This window comes from Apodemus sylvaticus, chromosome 3, assembly GCF_947179515.1.
Source record: "Apodemus sylvaticus chromosome 3, mApoSyl1.1, whole genome shotgun sequence".
Classification (NCBI taxonomy): Eukaryota; Metazoa; Chordata; class Mammalia; order Rodentia; family Muridae; genus Apodemus; species Apodemus sylvaticus.
The window spans coordinates 77,238,537-77,260,595 of record NC_067474.1 but is presented as its reverse complement, the minus strand read 5'-3'; the positions used below and the strand labels follow the sequence as shown (position 1 = coordinate 77,260,595).

Sequence of the window (22,059 nt, the reverse complement as noted above, 5' to 3'; positions counted from 1 at the left end):
GACAAGAATCTGTGTTTACAGGCCATGGTTATTCATGACTCTGAATTTGCTTTGGGAGCAAAACAGGAAAGAAGTCCAGTGTTCCACCCTCTTCCCTTTTCTGACTTCTGAAATTCAGGGGCCTCAGACTTTGGAATTAGCTGCATGCACATCAGGTTGCATAAAAACTAACTCCGACTGTGTTCCTGTTTGGTTTGAGACAGGGTTTTGTGTGGTATAACCTAGGTTTTCCTGTACCCCACTATGTAGCTGTGCTGGTAAGTTTTTTTTTTTTTGTTGTTGTTGTTGATTTTCTGTTTGGTTTGTTTTTGTTGTTGTTGTTTTGCTTTGTTTGGTCAATGTCACACAAATCTAGACACATACAGGAATCTCACCTGAGAAAATACCTTCATCAGGTTAGCCTGTAGACAGGTCCATGGGGTATTTTTTTGACTGATAATTAATATGGGGAGTAGCATCCCTGGGCAGATGGTGCTGGGAGATATAAGAAAGGAAGCTGAGCACAGGCCTGGTGAGCAAGTTAGGAAGCTGCTCTTCTCCTTTATCTCTGCTTGAGTTCCTGCCGTGGGGTTTCTGGCCTTCTTGAGTCTCTGCCTTGTCTTCAAAACAGATGAGCAATTACAACGCTAAGTCAAGAAATATGTGACAGACTTGATTATGATCTCCTGGTGATTGGTTTACTCTTCCTTGAGCTGTTCTGAGCAACATCACCAGGGGAGATGCAGCCTCACCACCTTCAGGGTGTCTGGGGGTTTCCTAACTTGATGGAACTTAGCAGGAAGTCCAATATTCACATTTCAGAAATATGAATATTCAGTGACTTAGAGGATCATTCTATTTCTGCTAGTTTTTGTTTTTTGAGACAGGGTTTCTCTGTGTAGCCCTGGCTATCTTGGAACTTACTTTGTATACCATGATGGCCTTGAACTCAAAGACCCACCTGTCTCTGCCTCTCAAGTGCTGGGACTAAAGCAGTACACTGCCATCCCTGGCTTAGTAAATCCTTCTAAAGGATATAATGAGCTATCTATAAAGTGCTCTGTATGAATGTTTGCAATTACTGTGATTGCTAATCTCAACAAAAGGATCCCTTTTTATCCCCTCTTTATCAGAAGAATTGTGACAGGAAAAAGCAGTGTTTTGCTTGCAAAATATAGAGGAGAAAAGTATAAGGAGCTGAAATTCTCATGTATCATGACAAATTTTATCTGAGAATACCTATTTATTATTGTAATAGCATTTTATGAAATAATATAAGTTCCCATGTATCAGTCTATCTGTATTACGTGTCTACCATTGTATAACAAGTGACTCTCCCTAACACTTAAAGTCACCTGCATATATTATCTCAGAGTTTCTGTGAATCAAAGAATCCAACTACACTCCCATGTTTCAAAGTATCTAACAAAGTAGAGGTCAAGTTCTTGGCTAGATTTGTAGTCACAGCTGAAGGTTTGGATTGAGGAAGTATTCATCTCTAAGACCTTTGGAGTAGCTGTGGGCTAGAGTCCTACTGGACAGAGAGTCTCCTATGTCCCAGACTATCACCTTCATCTTACATGGGTTTATGTCATTGCTTACCAAATATTTAATTTTTTTTGAAGGTAGGAACAAGTTTTAGCTGTTTTAAAACTTAAAATGTAACACGTGAGAAATAATAAACTGAGTGTATTAAACTAAAGGGTTGTGTCCTTACAAAAGACAGCATGGAGAAAATAAGCAGGGAGGGGAGCCACAGACTGGGAGAAAACGGTATGAAAGAGACAAGTGATAGGGAATTTCTGGAAATATAAAAAAAAAAAAATCTTAAAATACGGTGAAAGCAAACAAACAGGGCCTTGGGAGAATGCTCAGTGAGTAAAGGATTCGCAGGCTTGAAGCTTGAGGACCTGAGTTTCGAGTCTCTGTGCCCACTTAGGAAAGCTGAGCATGGTGGTCCACACCTGTCCTCCCCCTGTCTCTACCTCCTGTGGACCAACTGGCCAGCCAGTCCAGCCAATTACTAAGCTTCAGCTTCAGTGGCAGAAATTGTCTCAAAAGATAAGGTGTAGAGCTAGAGACACAGACACCCAACATCGACCCCTGGTCTCCACATGGACACACAGTATGTGTATCCTCTCTTCCATATGAACATGCGTGCAGGCGCACACATACCCACACAGAGTCAGAGATACAGATAAAACAATATAGAAAAAAGCAGACATCTTGATTTATAACATGGGTCAAAACTTAATAACTCACCAAAGAAGATATACAGATGGTAAATAAGCATTGCACAAATATACTCCACATTACATACCACCAAAAATCAATAACTAGAACAAGATATGCCCATACAACTATCACAGCACCCAAACCTAGAACACTGACAAGATCAAAGGCAAACGCTGGCAGCATGTGTATTGACAGGAAGAAGTCTCATTTACTGCTGGCAGAAATGCACATGGCAAAGCCATTTTATAAGACAGTTTGGAAGTCTGACACAAAGCAAGGCACACTCTCAGCATGAGACTCAGCAGTCATATCCTCTAGTATCCATCCAAAGGAAATGAAAACATATATCTTCACAAAGCTGCACATGGGCATCTATAGAAGCTTTACTTGTAATTGCCAAACCTTAGGAGCATTGAATGCCCTTATATAAATGGATAAATGGTGTCAGACCTTTTAGTTCATGTTCCACGATGAATATAAAACATAGTTTACAAGTCGTGCGTGAAGTGTAGGTTAAACATTCAAATCTGAAAAGGATAATTCTATATGCTTTCACCTATATGTCATTGTAGGCAAGTCAAAATTATAGAGACCACAGGAAGATCAGTGGTTGTCATGGGCCAGAGGCAGGGGTAAGAAAGAAATCTGTGAAATACTGATGGCATTTTAAGACAGTGAAAATGGCCTGTATGACACATTCATCATAGGTACAGGTCATTATATATTTGTCCAATCAGTACTAGGAACTGCCTCTAATATAACCTGTGGACAGTGGGTTATTATATCTGTGAAGGCTCACCAAGGGTATTGCATCACGCTGGTGGGAGCAGTGGTGATTCAGGACGGTTAAGCATAGATTAAGGAAGGAGCATAGGAAAATTCCTGTACCTTCCTCTTAATATCGCCATGAACCAAAAAACATTCTAAAATTGTTTTTGAAAACAAGAGAAGGGAACAAATTTTTCACATAATGACATCCCAGTAATGCAACTGCAGGTCCCTTAAATCTACAACATTTACTCCTAGATGACTTTTTATTTGGAATAACACCACTAAACATATAATGCAAAAACACTGTGTTTAAAGACACCAAATGTTATTCTTCTCTCTCTTTCTTTTAAAAAGGCTCATTTTTATGTTATGTGTATTAGTGTTTTTGCCTAGATATATATTAATGTGTCATGAACATGCAGTACACATGGAGGCCAGGAGAGGGTTTACCTTACATACGGGTGCAGGAATCAAACTAGAATCCTCTACAAGAGAAGCATGAATTCTTAACTACTCAGTATGTCTCCAACCCTTCTATTTAGTTTCTTTTTTAAAAGAACTTTTTAATTATTTTTTGTCAATTTCAAATCATGCGCCCCAATCTTACATATGCCCCCATCTCTACATATCCACCCTCTGCCCTTGCAATCTCCTCGACAAAAGGAAAACAAACAAAAAACAAACAAACAAAGCTACCACCAGCAAAGCCATCTTACAGTGAAAGTGGTGGTATGTCACAGTGTATGTCATACAGTATACCCTTGTGCCCAAACAGCTTTACTTACAAATGTTCATTGCAATGAGTTATTGGTCTGGTCTTAGGCCTCTGGCTTCTGCTACACTATTAATACTGGGTCCTCACTGGGATTCCTCTCTGATACCCTGTTGTTGTTCTGTGTCATGGAGATCCTGCAGCTTTGGTTCTCCAGAACTGTCCCCTTCATATATTGCAGGAGTTCACAGATGGGGTAGATGTTGGGGTAGCTTGACTAAAGCCCTGGATCTGGGTCTGGGTAATAGTTGAGTCGGCCAGCTCTCCTGCAACCATGCCACAAAGCCTCGTTCTCCCACTTTGCCCAGACAAAAGGCAGAACCTGCTCTCCCATGCTCACACCCCAGGGGCAGGTCTCCCATGCTATCCAGGCAAGGAGCAGAGCCAGCTCTGCACAGCCCTCAGCCATCAAAGTGGCTTCATGCAGCAGTCCACACCAGGAGTGTCTGCCTAACCTTTGGTGATAACATAGGAAATACATTGTCATAGACCTCAGCTGCTACAGGAAGATGGGCCCAAACATGGTCCTCAACGACAACACAGACTGGGACATCACCATGGTCGCAGGTGGTAAGCTACTCATATCAGACTGCTCCTCACCACCCTCGAATCTCCAGGTCCGCCTCTCTTCATTGTGCACACATCTTTCTGCCAATCTTCCTCTTCCATCTCTCCACCACATACTTGCTCATTTTAGTAGCTTGGGCTTGTGGGTGTCTTCTGCCCAATTTAATTCTTTTAAAACTTTGATATACAGTAGATATTTTTCAGTTTCTACACAATTTGAAGATATATGTTTTTCTTCTCTTTTAATAATATGAAACAACTGTCTATGGCTTCTGTAAAGTTTAATCTTATAAAACAAGATAAAAATCTCTGTATCCATGTTTCTCCACTATCCCTGTAGATAGCCATTTTTTAAATTTGATTAGGCATGTCAGTATATCTTAAGGAAAAAAATAGATATCATCTATAAGTATTATATATGTATCTTTTTATTCCTCCCTTCTATCCACACATAAGAACTATTTACTGCTGTGCATATTCCCTTTTTCCATTTAATAAAATGTGCGTCTGATTACTCTGTCTCATGCATCATAAAAATTGTTCTAACTCCAAGTTAGTGATCCTACCATTTTAGATGCACCATGAATTTCTCACCAGATTTCCTGTTGACTAGCTATAGACTTCTTATAACTATCTAACTTTTTATTCCTGTGTGATCATGTGTATCTCATGATTCCTGTAGCTCTTGTGACTATGCCCATGGAGATCAGGACATTAGATTCCTTGGAGCTTCTGGACCTGGAATTCGAGGCAGTTATGAGTGACATGATGTGGATGTAGGAAACTGAATTTAGGTCCTCTGTGAGAGCAGAAAACATTTTTGACCCCTAAGCCATCTGGCCAGGTCCTTCCCCAGTTTTTTGAGATTCGGTTTCCCATATCACAGGCTGCCGTGAGCTCACTAGTAACAGAGGTTGACCTTGAACTCTCAATCCTCCTCTCTACATTCTAAGTACCAGGATTACATTGTGCACAATCGCACCTGATTTATTTCAGTCCAAGGAATAGAATTTAGTGCTCTGTGACTGTTAGGTAAGCCTCCTTTGGTAGTTTGGATATGCTTGGCCCAGGGAGTGACAGGAGGTCACAACCTTGTGGCCTTGTTGGGGGAAGTGTGTCACTGTGATAGTGAGCAATGGGATCATCCTCCCAGCTGCCTTAAAGTCAGTCTTCAGTTTGCCTTCAGAACAAGATGTAGAACTTTCAGCTTCTCCCTGGTGCCTGCCATACTTCCTGCCATGATGATGATGGAATGAACCTCAGGACCAGTAAGCCAGGCCCAATTATATGTTGTCCTTTATCATAAGTTGCCTTGGTTGTAGTGTCTCTTTACAGCAATGGAAACCCTAACTAAGATACCCTCTAACAACTGAGCTGCATATTGTTTTATTACTAATCAATGTCTGGTCTCAAAGAATCCCTTTCCCCAAAGTCTGACTTTTACACCAAAGCTACCATCCTCTCTGGGAATTGATAAAAAATAGTCCATATCTGCTAAAAAGAAACATTCTTCTTATCTCTGGTTAAAAGTTCCTCTGTAAGTCAAGCCAGAAACTCTGCAGGATTCTAAGCCAGTTTCTATGTGACCTCTGTCAGTTTTTCAAAATTAATTGCCTTATGGGAGCCATTTCAAAACTGGCCAGGAGGCAGTTTGTCCCTGTGTTGTCCCTGGATCTCCTGCCAGCAGACTGATTCTCAGCAATAATCTGGTAGTTTCAAAGGAGGACTGACCAGGCAACCGTGTCTACCCCAAAAGGATAGGAATTATCTATTCAATGGACCTCATCTGTGTGGACTTCAGAAGCTGATGGACCCTCTCTTCTTCCTCAGGAATGAGAGAGGAGAGGGAAGAATGACCTAGAGGTCATGCCAGGTAAGGTTGTTTGCTTGAGTAAGGTATCTGAATCCTTCGGTGAAGCTAGAGAGTCACTAGAGAAAGAACTAAGTTGTCTTTCTACCTGGGAGAGATCAGCCATAGAAAAAGGGACATGGAGAATGTCCTCAGGATCTGCCACTTCCCTGAAAGTGTAGGGGCCATCCGTGTGGGAGTAGGTGTGAGTTTCAGGAGGCAATGAGGAGACATCTATTGAGGTTGAGACATGATGGGGATGAGGAGCTGGCTGAAGTATACTAGAGAGTGACATTGAGGCTAAGGAAAAAAGTTAGGTTGAGGCAGCTGCGGTGTGGCCTTATTCTCTATATTGAAGCTGAAAAGTCTGGGTTCAGGTAAGTTTCAGGAGTGGGGGTGGCTTTTGCCAGGAGCACCTGGTGAACATGACATGAGATAGTGGGGAAGGGTGAGAGCTGAGAGCAAAGGAAGCCCACACAAAAGTGGACTTAGACCGTTTGGTCTGTGTCTTGACAGTATTTGTTACGATAAGTGAAGATTTGGTAGCAAGTGTGCCATTCTTTGGACATTGAGACTAATTGTAGAATTTGTATTGTGACCAGGCCATGTTGCAGTAAAAAAATGAGCAGGCAAGGCTTAATGACATCACAAAGTTCAAGACTTGAGCAGAGTTGAGAGGCTAGGTTTTGAGCGGGAAGAGCCGATGATGCTCATAGAGTAAGAGAGGCAGTACAAAGGGGAATACACAATTCCTTAGTTCCCTCCCAAAGGAGGATTAGAGGCTAAGCGAGTAGAGAAGAGTCAGTGAGGTGGTGACAAGACTCTCAATCTACCACATCCTTGACAGACTGAGAGACTTGTGCAAGATAAACATTCCAAATCACAGAGAAAAGAAGTACTGCATCCTTGTGATTAGAACCCAGTGGAGGTGTGAGTAGCTTCCCAGCACATTGGTATGGCTTTTGTAGTTAACAGTAGACAAAACAAGGAGCTCAGGGATGATGCTTACCCAGTAGATGAGGAGAGACAAGTGGTTAGAGGAGGAAGAAAAGAAGCTGGCAAGGTGGACTGGGAAAGGCTTTTGGGGAAAGGGGCTGGGGGTTGAATAAAGGAAAGGTAAGTGTCTAGTATGGAAGATGTCCAGACAGGTGTGGTAGGCTTCAAGAGCCAGAGAAACACTTAATGAATACTCAGGAGAGTCCGATTGTTAGAGCAGGTGTGGGGGAGAGCAGCTGAAGAGTTGGCCTCTAGAATTTGGAGCTAAAATGTGGTGGGTGGCAGAAGCCAGCACAGGTAAGCAATCCACACCCAGGGGGGGGGGAAGCAAAATTAGCAGTTTGGTTCAATTAAGAGATGCTATGCTCCTTAGAGGGAGGCTCATTTATCATTTACCTGGGTTTGAGCACCAGGTGAAAGAAAAAAAAAAGGACAGGAGTGAAAAAGAAAAGGACATAACTGCCCCCTAAATATGGTGGAAGAGAAAATTTGTTGTAGATAAAAGGAAAGCATAGCCAGCAGCAGCAACATCTGGAAGTGTCCAGGTGTACATAATTCTTGAGCTGAACCATTCCATATGGGAGAGGGGGTAGGAGAGGAACTGCTGATCAACAAGGATAGCCTGTGCCAAGAGACTGCCAAGAGGTTAAAAGTTAGACTAAAAGAGCAGGATGGATTCTATAGGCAAGGGCAACTGGAGGAAGAGCTGCTGGGGTCCTGGGCAGGAGGACTTGTGGGTTGAGAGTGGGGTATACCAGCCATACCCTGTAACATGTAAGGACCAATGGATGTTAGGAGAACCTGGAAACTAGCTTCTGTTTTGATATTTTAAACAGGCATCTCAGCCATTTGTCCTAGGATATCATGAACTGAAAACAAACAAACAAACAAACAAACAAACAAAACAGAACTTACATTCTAGAATCTATAGCTATCCAGACTGGAACCTTTAGCACCGCCAGAATGAGTGGTAGCTTAGCGCGGTGGGAAAAGGTGCTTAGAAATAAGACAAGAAAGCAATGACTCAGATTTTCTTGGACCCAGTCATACTTTTATGTCAACTGGACTCAAACCTGGACATACCTAAGAAGAGGAAATCTCACTTGATGAATTGCTTTCATCAGATTGGCCTGTGGGCTTTGAGGGGTGGGGTGGGGGTGTGGATTTTCTATCATGCTGGCTGGGCAGGTCAGCCTACACTACATAAGAAAGTAGGTTCCTGAGCAAGCCACAGAAAGCAGGCTAGTAAGCAGTGCTCCTCCATGGTCTCTGCTTCAGCTCTGACCTTCAGGTTCCTGATTTGATTTTCTGCTTTGACTAACTTCATTATGCACTATAACCTGTAAGACAAACACTTTCTTCCCCAGGATTGATTCCATCGGTGTTTTATCACAGCAGCAACAATAATACATAGAACAGATTCCAACTTTACACCTTTAACATTCAGGTTCCTGATTTGATTTTCTGCTTTGACTAACTTCATTATACACTATAACCTGTAAAACAAACACTTTCTTCCCCAGGATTGATTCCATCAGTGTTTTATCACAGCAGCAACAACAACAATACATAGAACAGATCCCAACTTTACACCTTTAACATGCCATTTCCTCATGTTTAAAAATCAATATTGAAACCTGCCTCTCATTGCTGTCAAGATTCAGAGAGACCAGATGTGATCCTGTTTGCAAAATAAGTACATAAATTATGGACTGGTATGTGTATTTGTACAATTGAAGTAGATACTATTCATTTGACTCAGTGCCTCAACTTTGAGAAAGGGAATTCATGATGAATTGAGACCCTTTGCTTTTATTTTGTGTTGAATGATCTTGCTAGTCATCTGATCCCAGATTATATGCAGTTACAGGGAAGATGACAAGAGAATAGAGGAATTAATGCACTCTGGAAAGCTTTATAAATTGTTCACGAGTGTGTCTAAATATGCCCTTGTAACATAGGTAGAGCTAATATTTGGAAAAACAGAAAACTGGAAGGCTATGGTTCTAAAACTGGCAAAGGAATGACATGTGTGTTCCTCTAACCAAAGCCTTCAGCTGACTCCAGCAAAGGGGATGGTAGTGTTTGACCCCAGCAGACTCTTCTTGGGTTGACAGTGGCTGGTGTGCCTGGTGGCCTGCTCTCCACCTCCAAGCTTTGTTGCAGCAAAATAGTATATCCAATCTATGGTGCTCGCATCTCCAAGAACTGCTTACCCTTAACACTGACTGAAACATCACTCCAGTCTTCCAACCCTCTAAGTTACCGGAAGGAGAGAGAGGGTACTGGGGAAGGACTAGTCTCCGAGTCCTGAGGATTGCATTTTGAGCAGGACATGAAAGGGCAGTGCATGAGAGTTTGACTCCAGGGAGGAGAATGCAGTATTAGTAAAGATGTGGTGTCTAGAATGCCATATGTTTAACAAAACCTAGATGATTAGGAAAGGTTTTTTTTTTTTCCCCTCATGTTTTCTTTTTAAACTCTTCATCCAGCTGCATCTTTAAAAGGTAGTAACACTCTTGTAGTAAATTTAATAAGTGGGTTAGAGAGCTAGCTCAGATGTCAAGACCACTTGTTCCTCTCCCAGAGGATCGAGATTCATTCCCCAGTACAGGGGGAAGGGTGCGGGGGTGGGGGGGGGGAGGCTTAATACTCCATGTGACACTAGTTTCAGAGGATCTGACATGTTTTCCTGGTCTCCACAAGATGTAGTGCACATACATACACTCAAACACACACACACACACACACACACACACACACACTCAAAATAAGAACTGATTTGTCTTGGATGGACATGAAGCCCTTTGTATGAACATTCAATACAATCGACTTTAACAGTTGTATTTTTGTTCACCTTACACTTATTTTATGCATTATATGTTTCTATTGGTCACATGGAGACCTGTACCTAGCCTATAAGCCACTTAAAAAAACCCTTTTTATTGGTTCTTTGTGAGTCTCCTATCATGTACCCTCATCTCCCTGTCATGTCACACTCATCTCCCTGTCCCCTTGTATCTACTCTCCACCCTTGCAACCTCCACCCCCCAACAAAATAAAAAAAAACAACCCCACAAACACAAAACAAAACATAGAAATCATCTTTTCATGTAAACTTCAGTGTGTTACACTGGGTTCTACAATATACCCCTCTATCCACACATCGTCACTCACGAATGTTCACTGCAATGATTCATTGGTCTGGTTCAAGGCCTTTGGCTTCTGTGACATCATCAATGCTGAATCATCACTGGGCCTCTTCCTGGTTATTCTATCCAATGCTGTCATTGGCAGGAGACTGGATCAAACCTCCTGCTCTTGTGCCCTCAGAGCTGGCATACTCACAACCACACCTCCACATCCAGCTCCACTGTACTGCCCAGGCAAGGCGAAGGGTCTACTCTCCTAAGTGCTGCAGCTACGAGATGAGGGACAGGGCCAGCTCTCCTCCGCTCATGAATTTGGGGCCGCGTTCTCCCACTATTGCAGGTGAAGTGGGAAAAAGGGACATCACCCCCACCCTACCCACTTCACCTCATGGCAGATAGGTGATGAGGTACCCAGCACCCATTCCCCTGCACCCGGCCTACCCCAGGGTGTGTGTGTGTGTGTGTGTGTGTGTGTGTGTGTGTGTGATCTCTCCCATACCTTTGCCTTTGGGGCTGACTCACCATTGCATTTGCCACAAGGGTCAACTCCACTGTACTGCCCAGGCAAGGCACAGGTCCTATTCTCTCAAGTGCTGCCTCCTGTTAGAAGTGGGGCCAGCTCTCCAGCGGGCCACAACCAGTGAGAGGTTGGCTCAGTTATTCATAGCCTCTGGACATCCACATGATCCCAGACCACGGATATCCCAGACCAAGTTTCTTGTGGTAATATGAACCACTGACAGCAACACCAACCCTGCTGCTGCATAACTAGAGATCTCAGTGGCAGCAGCAGCCAGAGGTGAGACTTCATCTTGGCCTCAGGCAGCAGGGCTGGCTACTCACAACCAGCTACTACTCCTCTCTGTCACCTCTCCAGTTCCATCTCTCTTCATAATGCTTAAACTGTTCTGTTTTTCTTTCTCTCCCATCTGTCAGTCTTGCACATTGCAAGTGGCTCTGGCTGCACACAGCCACATGGCTAGTGGACCTCTGGATTAACCCCTCTGTTTGTGTCAATTGGTGTGCTGGCAAGCAGGCCTCTAGTTATCTATAGCCCACCTAAGTGGCATGGTAGCGGGCTGGTCTGTTGATGTCTTCCCTCTCCGGTACCCTGTGACATGGTGTCAGGTAGACCTTTTTATATCTATGGTCTGCTTATGCCATGTGGTTGAAGTCAGGTCTCTGGGAGTCTTTCCCCATTCTTAGTGTGTGGCATGGCAGCTTGAAGGTCTCTGGATGTCTCCTAACTTTACCTTTAACCTCCACTGCTATCAGCACTGTGTTAGGATACTGTGAGAACTTCCTTGTCACCGATGTAAGTCTCCGATGTACTGAGTTGGCAAAGGTGTTCTTCGACTTGGATTCAGTTTCACAGACAGTAGTCTGGCAGTAGAGAATGAAGCTCTGTTCACCTGCCTTAGCTCTGAGTAATCTGAAAACAGCTTTTTAGCACATTTTCTGCCCTGCTATCCTAGTGTTCTTTCGCAGTTATATTTGATATCTTCTGCATCCCTAATCTCTTCTCACCTCTGTATTTTACTTCCCAGCATATATTCTCAGATGCCTATCTTGAGAACTGTAAGTGATGGAACAGACTGCTACTTCTATTCTCACCCTATGGTGCATGTCTCCAAAGGTGATACTGTATGAGTGTTCTAAGGAAATGCCATTCTGAACTGTTATTTGTTGCAGTAATTTTTTACTCAAGCTCCTTTGAGCCAAAGATGTCTCTATTTTCTTCTGTGCTCCTCTGTAATCACAGTCTCTTTCTGTGGAAAAGCAGTCATTCCCAGGAGCAAAGATTTTAAGAAGACACTAGAGGGCAGCAGGAGCTCACACATGGTGTAGCTCTCAGCCTTCTCTGACTAGTCACAACCTATCTTGTCTCAAGAGGCAGAAAGGAATATTAGGAGCAGATGTTAACTGGTTCCTGCCTCTGGCTAAAATATTAGCCAACAGTTAGTTGCTGGGCAGTGCCCACAGAGAGTTTGACCTTCCTCAGAAGAAAATTGCTTTCTCTGGAAGACAGGTGCCCTCTTCTAGGTTATGCTTAATTACTCTAAGCCTATAAAAGACAGCAACAAGTGCTATTTTTGGATGATAGCATCATAGGAGGTCATAGGTATGAGCTTCTATCATTTAGTTTACAGAACCCTTGGATGGGGAAATAGAATCTTCGTTTTGCTAATGATGGGGAAGTGAAATGACTTGCCAATGATTTTAAATGAAGTAATTGGATTCCACAACAGTAGAACTGTATTCAGTCCTTGCCTGATCTCAATGGGCAGGAAGAGAGCAGTTTAGGATGAGTTCCTTATTGTTTTAGCACCAAGCATTAAGTCAAGAAAAGATGTAATGATTCACATTTGCTTCAGAAACGAAAAATGCTGGATGGAAGCCAAGAAGGGTCAGATAAAATGAATTTGGTGATGCCTTAGACACACTTGTCCTGGATAGTCCTCTGTGAATTTTGTTTCCCCTCAACCCCTCAGATAATAATAACAAAACATAAGAACTATTATTATTGACACTTCAAAGCTGAGAAAATAGCACACTAGAGAGGTAAATAACTGATCAAATTTTCCAAACTAGAAAATGGAAGCTGAATTCAAATTCAGGCAAGCCATTCTGTTGTAGCTGCCCTCCTGCCTGTGCCCACACTGAAAGGCTGCCATGATAGCTTAGAGGAGAGGATCATTTGTGTGTCTACTCTGTAAACCTACATTCTTCTTTTTCAGAGGCTCTACCATGCTGTCTCCATTTCTGATTCCCAAATGAGTACACATATGGGACACATGGGTTATGGGAACCTACTCCATAGTGCCCTACAGTCTCTGAGATGGAGATCATACCTATCTAGCTAGTTTGACAGCTTCAGCATATTAATCAGGGGACAGGCTTGAATATTGATAGGCATCCAAGCAGCATATACTAGGAGTTTGAGACTGATGCTTAGGTTGAGAATTGCCCCAGTTTGGATGGCTGCTCATGCTTAGCAAGGCTTACCCATGAGGAATCTGGAAGGCTGAAGAAGTTTCATCTCATTAAAAGTGTTGGAGGACTTAGGAGTGATTTCATAATACATAGAAAATTAAGTGAGGTTTCTGACTAGGTGAAATATAAAATTCCATATGCTCATGAAAACATACTAGCTCATGAACAGTGGTGGGAAAGGTTGGATGTCTACCTGGGAGTGACAAGCATAGAACAGGCACATGTGACTAAAACAGAGATGCCAGGTAGGACTCATGCAGGAATGAAATGCAAGAATTTTTCTAAGAGAAAATACATATAATGAAAAGAGAGTAGTATAGTCTGGAAATAGTTTGACTCTATCAGTTATATGGCCTTGTGCAAATTACTTCATCAATTTTAGTTGGCATCAGTAATCACAATTGAGACTTGCTACCTTTGGCCTTGATAGTAAGCTGAGATAATAGACTTAGAGTCTAGCATATTATCATACAATTAGGAGCATTAACAGAAGGGGAGTCATATGTACATATTCATTTATTCAGATATTTACCTTAAGACTATTACAATGATACAAAAAATGCATTTTTGTGCTGAGCATATACAAGTTCACTAAAACTGGCAAAGGTCCTTGTTTTTATGGAGCAAACTGGTTGGCAATGGTTTAATTAGAACATTAGCTACAGTTACAAATGTGATAAGTACTGTCACAATTAGGGGTTCCATTGACAATAGAAACTGACAGAAGTCTATAAATGTGAGTGTGTGTGTGTGTGTGTGTGTGTGTGTATACTGGTTTCCATACTTCCTTTAATGTATTTAATGTGCGCAGTCAGAAATCACTTAAGATCGCATCTACTTGGTTACCATTTTGTACTGTTAACATTCTTTCAAGTACAGTTATACAGTTCATCTGCTATATTTAACCTTACAAGTCAAATCCCCTTGCCCCTCTCAGTGGTGGCCTTGAGAGCCAGCCCTTCTGGCCTTCACTGGAATTCTAACCTCATGCTTCTTCCTCTTCTTCCTGTATGATCAAAGCAGAAGAGAATACTAAGCATGGAGATGGTCAGACTTTGACTCCGTCCTTTCCAGTTTCGATAAGTTTTTAAAGCTGCCCTCTTCTCAGGGGTAATTGTCTCTGCTGTGATGCCCAGTACTAAATATTTCTCTCCAGAGTGGGGACATTGTGATTTCTCTCTTGCTAATTGATGTAGATCCACCTTACTTACTGGCTTTCTGGTAGTTTGTTTCATTTTACGGATTCTTGGGGAAGATTCAAAAAGCTTGCATGCTATTTCTTCCTTGTGTCCATGGAAAACACAAGTAGTTTTCTCTCTGAATTTTCTGGATGTCTGTGCCAATCCCTTGCCATCCTTTCTTTCCCTCTAACACAGGCCATTAAAGTTTCTGCAAGTGAAGATAAAAGCCTGGTCTACTGTTCTTCCCACTTTCTAACAATAAGTACCAAGTTCTCTAAGTAGCACTCAAAGGGCCCCTTCATAGAACATGGGGTTAGAGGTCATAGGATTTGTATGTCTGTCCTAGGATGCTAAAGTCTCCAAACATGATAATGGTTCTATCAATGGAAATCTCCCTTTATACTCTCTGGGATCTCTCTCTCTCTCTCTCTCTCTCTCTCTCTCTCTCTCTCTCTCTCTCTCTCTCTCTCTCTCTCTGTATTTGTCCTGACTGAGATTTTCAGTTATGAAACGAATTAGAATTTATTTCATTATTAAGTTCTGTGTCTATGGAATTGATGTTGGCATCTCGCTTCTGTTATGTTTTGCTATATCAATAGAAATTTCAATTTTGACATCCTGTTACAACAGCAACAGAATAATTATAGCAAGAGCAGCAGCAGCAAACAGCAGCAGCTCATACTGATTGAGGGAGTGGCCTGAGCCAGGCTCCTCATTTAATCCTCACAGGGACTTTTAGTTTATACTGTCACATATCAAGGACACGCTGAGGACCATGGGCTGAGTTAGGCTAAAAAGTTCACACTGAACAACAAAGCAGACTAGACCTCAATGACGACATTTCAAACGAGCATTTTTCCTTTGTTTCAGATTTCTGTGTGGTGTGGGCCTTGGATTAAACTGCTTCTCTCCAACAGGACACAATAACTCCTCCTAAGAGATGATTCCGTTTCAGTAATTCCTGGGAGGCCACTGCTGTAAGGAAGGCCACTGTTGTAAGAAAGGCCACTCTTAATGATGTAAAAGTCTCACCCTTTTTCTTCCTCCTTTCATGTTTCTAATTTGAGCCCCTGTCATCCCCATGGAGCCTTTAAATGCTTCAAGTAGGAGCCCATTGCCAAAGCAGAGTTTGTCTGACTAGGAAATCCTGCACCGTTGCCGCATACTGAACAAACGCGGTGCAGCTCTGGCTCTCCCAGAAGCCCTCAGTCTGATGCCTTTGTCTTGTTTTCTGGATGAGGGCAAATGGTGCCATCACCTCCTGTGGAAAAGCCCTGGCTGCTCTCCCAACAAGGAGTTGTCATTTCAACTAAGGCCTTTTTTTTTTTTTTTTTTTTTTTTTTTTTTTTTTTTGGTGGCAACAAAATAATACCCAGCAGGAATTTGGGAGGAGAAAAAAGAGAGTTCATTTGGCAGGTTCTCAAATGAATGGGTTGTAGTGTCATTGGAACTGAACCGAGCTTGAAACCAGACATGATCCTATTTTGGAAGCATTATTCAGAGGGATGGGAAATGTGAACAGAGGATAAGTCTCTTCAAAAATGCTCTTTATCTTTTTCCTGTTAAAAGAGACAGCCTGTTTTAACTCAACTCTCCTATCCTTGCAATGCAGAGGCCTGCATGCAAAACCAGAGGGGTCAGAACACATAGAAAGTGAATGAACTGCTTTATCGGCTGACTTTTCTTAGAAAAGGTGAATCTTATTTTGTGAAGAGATCATATCTCCATTGGAATTCTTGGTTACTTCTCATGCTTCTGACTCCAAATCCTGGCTTTTGCAATCATTGGTGCTCTGAAAGCCTAGCCAGTGGCCAGGGCATACGGGCATACTATATAGGCAACAAATGCAACCAGACCTAGTGGTAAAGACCCTTAATCCCAAGAATTTAAAGGTCTAAAATGGCAGGGTTGGAATATTCAGGCTTTTCTGGATTACAAAGTAAGCTCAAAGAGAACTTGTGTAACTTGTGAGACCCAAACTGAAAACACAAATTAAAAGGAGTGCTTAGGAAAAAGAAAATTCCAGTGACTATGGTGGTGGTGGTGGTGGTGGTGGTGGTGCCGGTGGTGCTGTTGGTGGTAGGGGTGGTGTATGTGATGGCACATGCCTTTAATCCCACAATTTAGGAGGCAGAGGAAGTTGGATTTCTAAGTTCAAGGCTGGCTTTGTCTACAGAGTAAGTTCCAGGACAACCAGGGTTATAAAGAGAAATCCTGCTCAAAACCAGACAAACAAACATACAATCAAACAAACAAAGAGTGTTTGGGGTATGTAGTTCAGTGGTAGAGTGCTTGCTTACCACAAGGAAGGACCTTTGGATTAATTCCTAGACCTGAAGGTAGAGGGTAGCAGGGAGTATTCTTAAAATCTTATCATGGTTTATGAACTGTTTAAGGTGGATCTGGACATCAGCAAAAACTGATCCTGCATGTTCCTTCATGGACTTAACATTTTTGAGACAGAGGATGCAGAAATCAGGGTACATTGAGAATTTGAAAAAAAAAAAAAACAAAGAAAGAAAGAAAGAAAGAAAGAAAGAAAAAGAAAGAAAGAAGAAAGAAAAGAAAGAAAAGTTAATATACATTAATGATATAAGAAGTTTGGAGAGATTTTTCTGAGGAATTAGTATTTGAACTAAAATGTGGGTCATGAATAGAAGTCAACTAGGAGAAATCAAGGACCCAGGAGGAGATGGAAGGGAAGCACTTTATAGGGGGACTAAGCGGGCCTGGACTGAGAGGAAGACATGAGGTGTATGTAAGGAACTTGGAGGCCATTGCAGCTGATAAGAGGAAAATGAGGTGGGGCACTGTAAGATTAGTCTAGAGAGGCAGTGGCTTGTCTACATCTCACACTTTATATATGTATGAATAGTCTTGATTTCTATCTTAAGAGTAGGAAAGTATCACAGAGGAGCTTAAAGCAGGAAACAGCTACATGGTTTGCCTTTTGGAAAGATGACTTTAGACACAGGGTGGGGTTGGATTAGAAACTTAGCTTTCACAATTGTAATGTCTACAGAGGAATAATTAATGGAATGGCTAATGTTCTTCCTTGCTGTAACATCTAGATCATAACTTAGGCATGACAACCTTTGAGGAAAAAAATCATTGTTAAAAAATATAGATGGCCCCTAAAGGTGATCTCTTTTCCTATTCTGTTTTCCCTTTCCCTGCCTGTCCAAAACAAAATTAATGTTGGATCAAATGACTTCCAAAGCACCCTCCTTTTGCAAAGCAAGGCCTTTGGGTCATGTGTTAATTCTACACTGCCACTGTCTTGCTGTTTTTAGCCTGAGTTGTTACCTTTTAAAACCACTTACAGAGGATGATGAATGGAAGAAACTAAAGATTTATTGATCAAAGGAAAGCACCAAAGACTATTGATTATTTGATAAGTAAATGGATAGTATCTTTAACAAGATGCATAAGTATGTTTGTTTGATCAGGGGAGTTTTTTTTTTTTAAACCTTTGACATTAAGTAGCATTTGTTTTAAATTTAATTATGTACATATGACAATATATCATTCGGGAGATGACTTTTATGTTTTAGTATTCAAGACACTTAACCAAGAAGTCGTGGCACAAGAGTGCCAATTCCAACACTTGAGAATCAGAGGAGGAGGATAGTGAATTCAAAGTCAGTCTGAGAATCCGGAGACTTCCTGCCTTAAAAGTGAGCACACAAACTTAACTGGAACACTGATAGCCCTGGGTTTAATCCTGCAACTTGTAAAAATTAGAAAAATAAATAGATGATAACAGTAATTCAGGTGATTATTGCTTTATCTTCATGAGATACCTATCTACATAGTTTATAATAGGAAGGTGAGATTCTGTAAGAGTGTCTAAAAAGATATTCTTTCAATAGTTTGTTGTATCTTAATTTTGGAAGATGTCCTACTATGGTTTCTATCTTTGAAAAGTTATGGTCTCAATGTATTAATTGTTTCTTTGCATTTTTAAGTTTGCAATTTGAAAATGTACATTTTTATCTAATCCATCCTACCTCCATACCCTTCTCCAACTATAGGTACGTTCCATTGATCTGAAACTCAATGTCCCACTCTGTACACTGCAGTTGCACACAGCAGTTGCTGAAGATTTTCTGTAAAGAGACAAATAAGCAAATTTTTTTAACCTTTGTGAGACACAGAATCCTTAGTGTAACCACTCAGTTCTCCATTGTAGTCAAGTATCATACATAAATGAACTGATATATCTATTTTCCAATAAAACTTTATTTACAAAAGCAGGATGTCGATTGACTGTCTCATGCACCACCCCCCCTAAACTTCTGGGTCTGATTTGTAATATCATTGTTGTTTGGATTTCTTCTCTGATCATCTATCCAAACAGTTGTTCTCTTCCATGTTCTTCTCGTGTCTTTACATAATACTCTCTCAGTCTTCCAGCTGCTGGGATGCCTTTTTCACAGCCTTGTTTTGTTTGTCTTAGTAACTACCCTTCTTTAATCCTTCTGAAGGAATGGTTAGCTGGAATTCTCCTAGTCTTCCTCTCCCAGAGCCTTTGATCTGAGGCTCATATGCATTTGCTGACAGCCAGACAGAAAAAGTGGAGTCCAGATCCTGGACCTGAGGGCAGAAAGAGTAATGAATGAAGGCTGAGTTTATTTGTATTTCTAACTGGCAAGCCCATTTCCAGATCAGCTGCATGTCACTGCAAGACAGAGCAAAAAGAAAACTCTTACTTTTCCTTCTGACCTAAGTGCCTAGGGCCCTCATGGCCACTGAGATATGTGTTTACCTTTATTTCTCCAGGGTTATTAGAAGCTGCCATCTGGACCATGCTCTGTTCCTGAGTGGAGGGTTCCTGTGTTTCGGCACTTAGATTGTGCTTTGCACATTTTTGAGGTCACTATCCACATAGTGTATGTCACTCTCCAGGCCATACTTACTACTGTGTCCCTTGGAGCTTTAGGTGCTGCAGCAAGCCTCCCCCTGCCTTTCTCTTTTTTCTTTTTCTTTTTTAATATAAAATCTTGTATATAAAGGCAGCCTGCTTAAAACAAACAACCAAACAAAAAATACAGGACTACTGTATTTGAAGCTCAGAAGTTGGTATGCATCTACTCCATTAACTCTAGTCCTATGGAGACAGTTGCTGATGTGTTCCCTAGGACCTTATTATTTATTTTTAATGTGTATGAGTGTTTGCAAGTATGTGTGTATACCACACAAGTGACTGGTACTCATAAAGGCCATAAGAGGGCTTGAAACCCACTGAAAGTAGAGTCACAGATGGTTGTGAGCCACTGTGTAGGTAGTAGAAACCGAATCTGGGTACATCCATCTCTACAGTCCCCGATTCCTTTTATTGGGTATAGTGTGCTTGGATGTATATGACGTGTGTGTAGAGGCAGGAGGACCACGTTGTGGAGGTTCCTCTCAACTTCCACTTTTATGTGAGTTCCTGGGGTGAAACTCAGGATGTCAGGCTGTGTGGCAAGTGCTATTACCTATGAACCATTTTATTGGCCTGCTTTCTATGATTTCAAGAATTCTTCAAAATCTCTGGACCGGATCATGAATGGATTTTCCTTCATTCATAGTTTCTCAAGTTCCTTTTATGAGTATGAAGCATATCCTCAGTATCACATTAGATATAAAAAGTGGGCGGGAACATGTTGATAATATGGTTTAAAAGTCAGAGACCATGAAGGGAAAGAAAATGTAAGGTAAGATTCTTCCTCTCAAGAAGATACACTTATTCAGAGTTGGCCAGCTGAGACAATCAAGACAAGCTTCTTGAGGTAGATGAAATTATAGCATTAGTGGCTGTAAAATATTTCAGAGGCAGGGCATGGTGACCAAAAGCAGAGACTGAAGCCATAATATGGAACCATGGAGGGCACCCTTTGTTCATCCCAGCCCAGCTCTGGGAAAGGAAAGGAAAAGTTCCTAATGAAGCAGGTAAGCATCAGAAGATGAAATAATGCCCACACCAGATAATTCTATTTCCTTTTTAAAATCTCATTTGCCACTTACAACTGATTTTATTGGTTTATTAACCATATTTCAAACAACTAGTGATTCAAATGTCTGGATATTAGGAGAGGTTTTATTTTTTTCCCAAAGTTGCAGAAGTTTTAGCAAGCAGAACTGTTATTCAAACCAAAATTGGCTTGACCCGATGCTCATGCTTCTCTCATTATATTGTTTTATGGAAAATATAAAACTGGAGAACAAACTTAAAAGAAGGGTATAATTTGTGTAAGTTGATGATGGACAAAAGAGAATTTCTGGTCAGGAAAATATCTCTTGATTATTTACATCTTGCTTGTAGAATCATTCTGTGCAACCTACAAATTTAACGTGGAAAGTGAGGTCTATACAAAGCAACAGATTGTCTAGTATAAATAGTAGGGTAGGACAGGATGTAGGGCATCATCCTGTTACCTTAACCCTTCTGCCAGTGGTTTTTCTAAAGCATAATGAACAAGTCATCTTACTATCTTTTCCTACAGGTATCAGTTTCTCAGCAAATGCTTTGTGTTGGCCTAGAGATTTAACCATTTAGATAATATTGGGTTGACTTATGCTCCTGCTTATTTTTATAACCCTCTAGAGACCACGGAGCTGGGCAGCAAGAAGGAGCTCAAGTCCATGCCCTTCATCACCTACCTCTCTGGTCTACTGACGGCTCAGATGCTATCTGATGACCAGCTCATCTCAGGTGTGGAGATTCGGTGTGAGGAGAAGGGCCGCTGTCCGTCTACCTGTCACCTTTGCCGCCGACCAGGCAAAGAGCAGCTGAGCCCCACACCAGTGCTGCTGGAGATTAACCGTGTGGTGCCACTTTACACCCTCATCCAAGACAATGGCACAAAGGAGGTGAGCTTCCCCACCCAGATGCCAAGTCAAATCTGATCAACCCTCCTAGCTCCTGCCCTCATGGTCCCTTTGTCCATGAGGATTGTCTTCCTTCTCAACAATAGCAGCATTGTGATTTCTGCCATTTATAGATTCTTTGTTCTATCCTAAGTAAGTATGTATATTACACTAGCTGTAATAATGAATAAACCCTGAAATTTCAATGTCCTCACACAGTAGACATCAATTTATTTGTACAGAATCCCAAACAGTTGTTTTTGATTGATAGGTGACTTTTGTCTGAGGGGTGATTCAGGGAACTAGCCTAGGACATTCTGTTTCATTAACATGACCATTACCAAGGTCACTGTGGAAGAAATTAGAATTGTGCAGGGAGGGGGGAATGCACATTAAAGCTTTCAATGGGCCAGGTGTTGAAGGCAGCAAATAGCAATTACAGATCCATGAATTATAGCAATTAAGTCATGGTCTACACTTGTCTACAACAGAGGCAGAGAAATACATTTTAACTGAGGAACTTATAGGATGAATGCATGGGTTGAATAAAAACTCAATGCTTGCCTTATTATATTCATGTCTACAATGTACTTAAAATATTGATCCATACGGAATCATTGATATTTGACCATTTTCGTTTTTAGTCACACAATGACAGTTCCATGTAACTAATCCTATGAAAACAACACAGGTGATCTAATGAGTAGTGTG

General features: G+C 41.5%; 1 protein-coding gene across 3 annotated transcripts in view; it reads left to right on the top strand.

Moving 5' to 3' along the window:
* The window catches only part of Astn2 (astrotactin 2), a 989,271-nt gene that overhangs the window by 762,612 nt on the left and 204,600 nt on the right, over positions 1-22,059 (top strand). For all 3 annotated transcript variants that reach the window (XM_052176645.1, XM_052176644.1, XM_052176643.1), the window contains one exon: positions 21,086-21,351. In XM_052176645.1, coding sequence (XP_052032605.1) covers positions 21,086-21,351 — 266 coding nt within the window. The remainder of the gene's footprint in view (positions 1-21,085; positions 21,352-22,059) is intronic.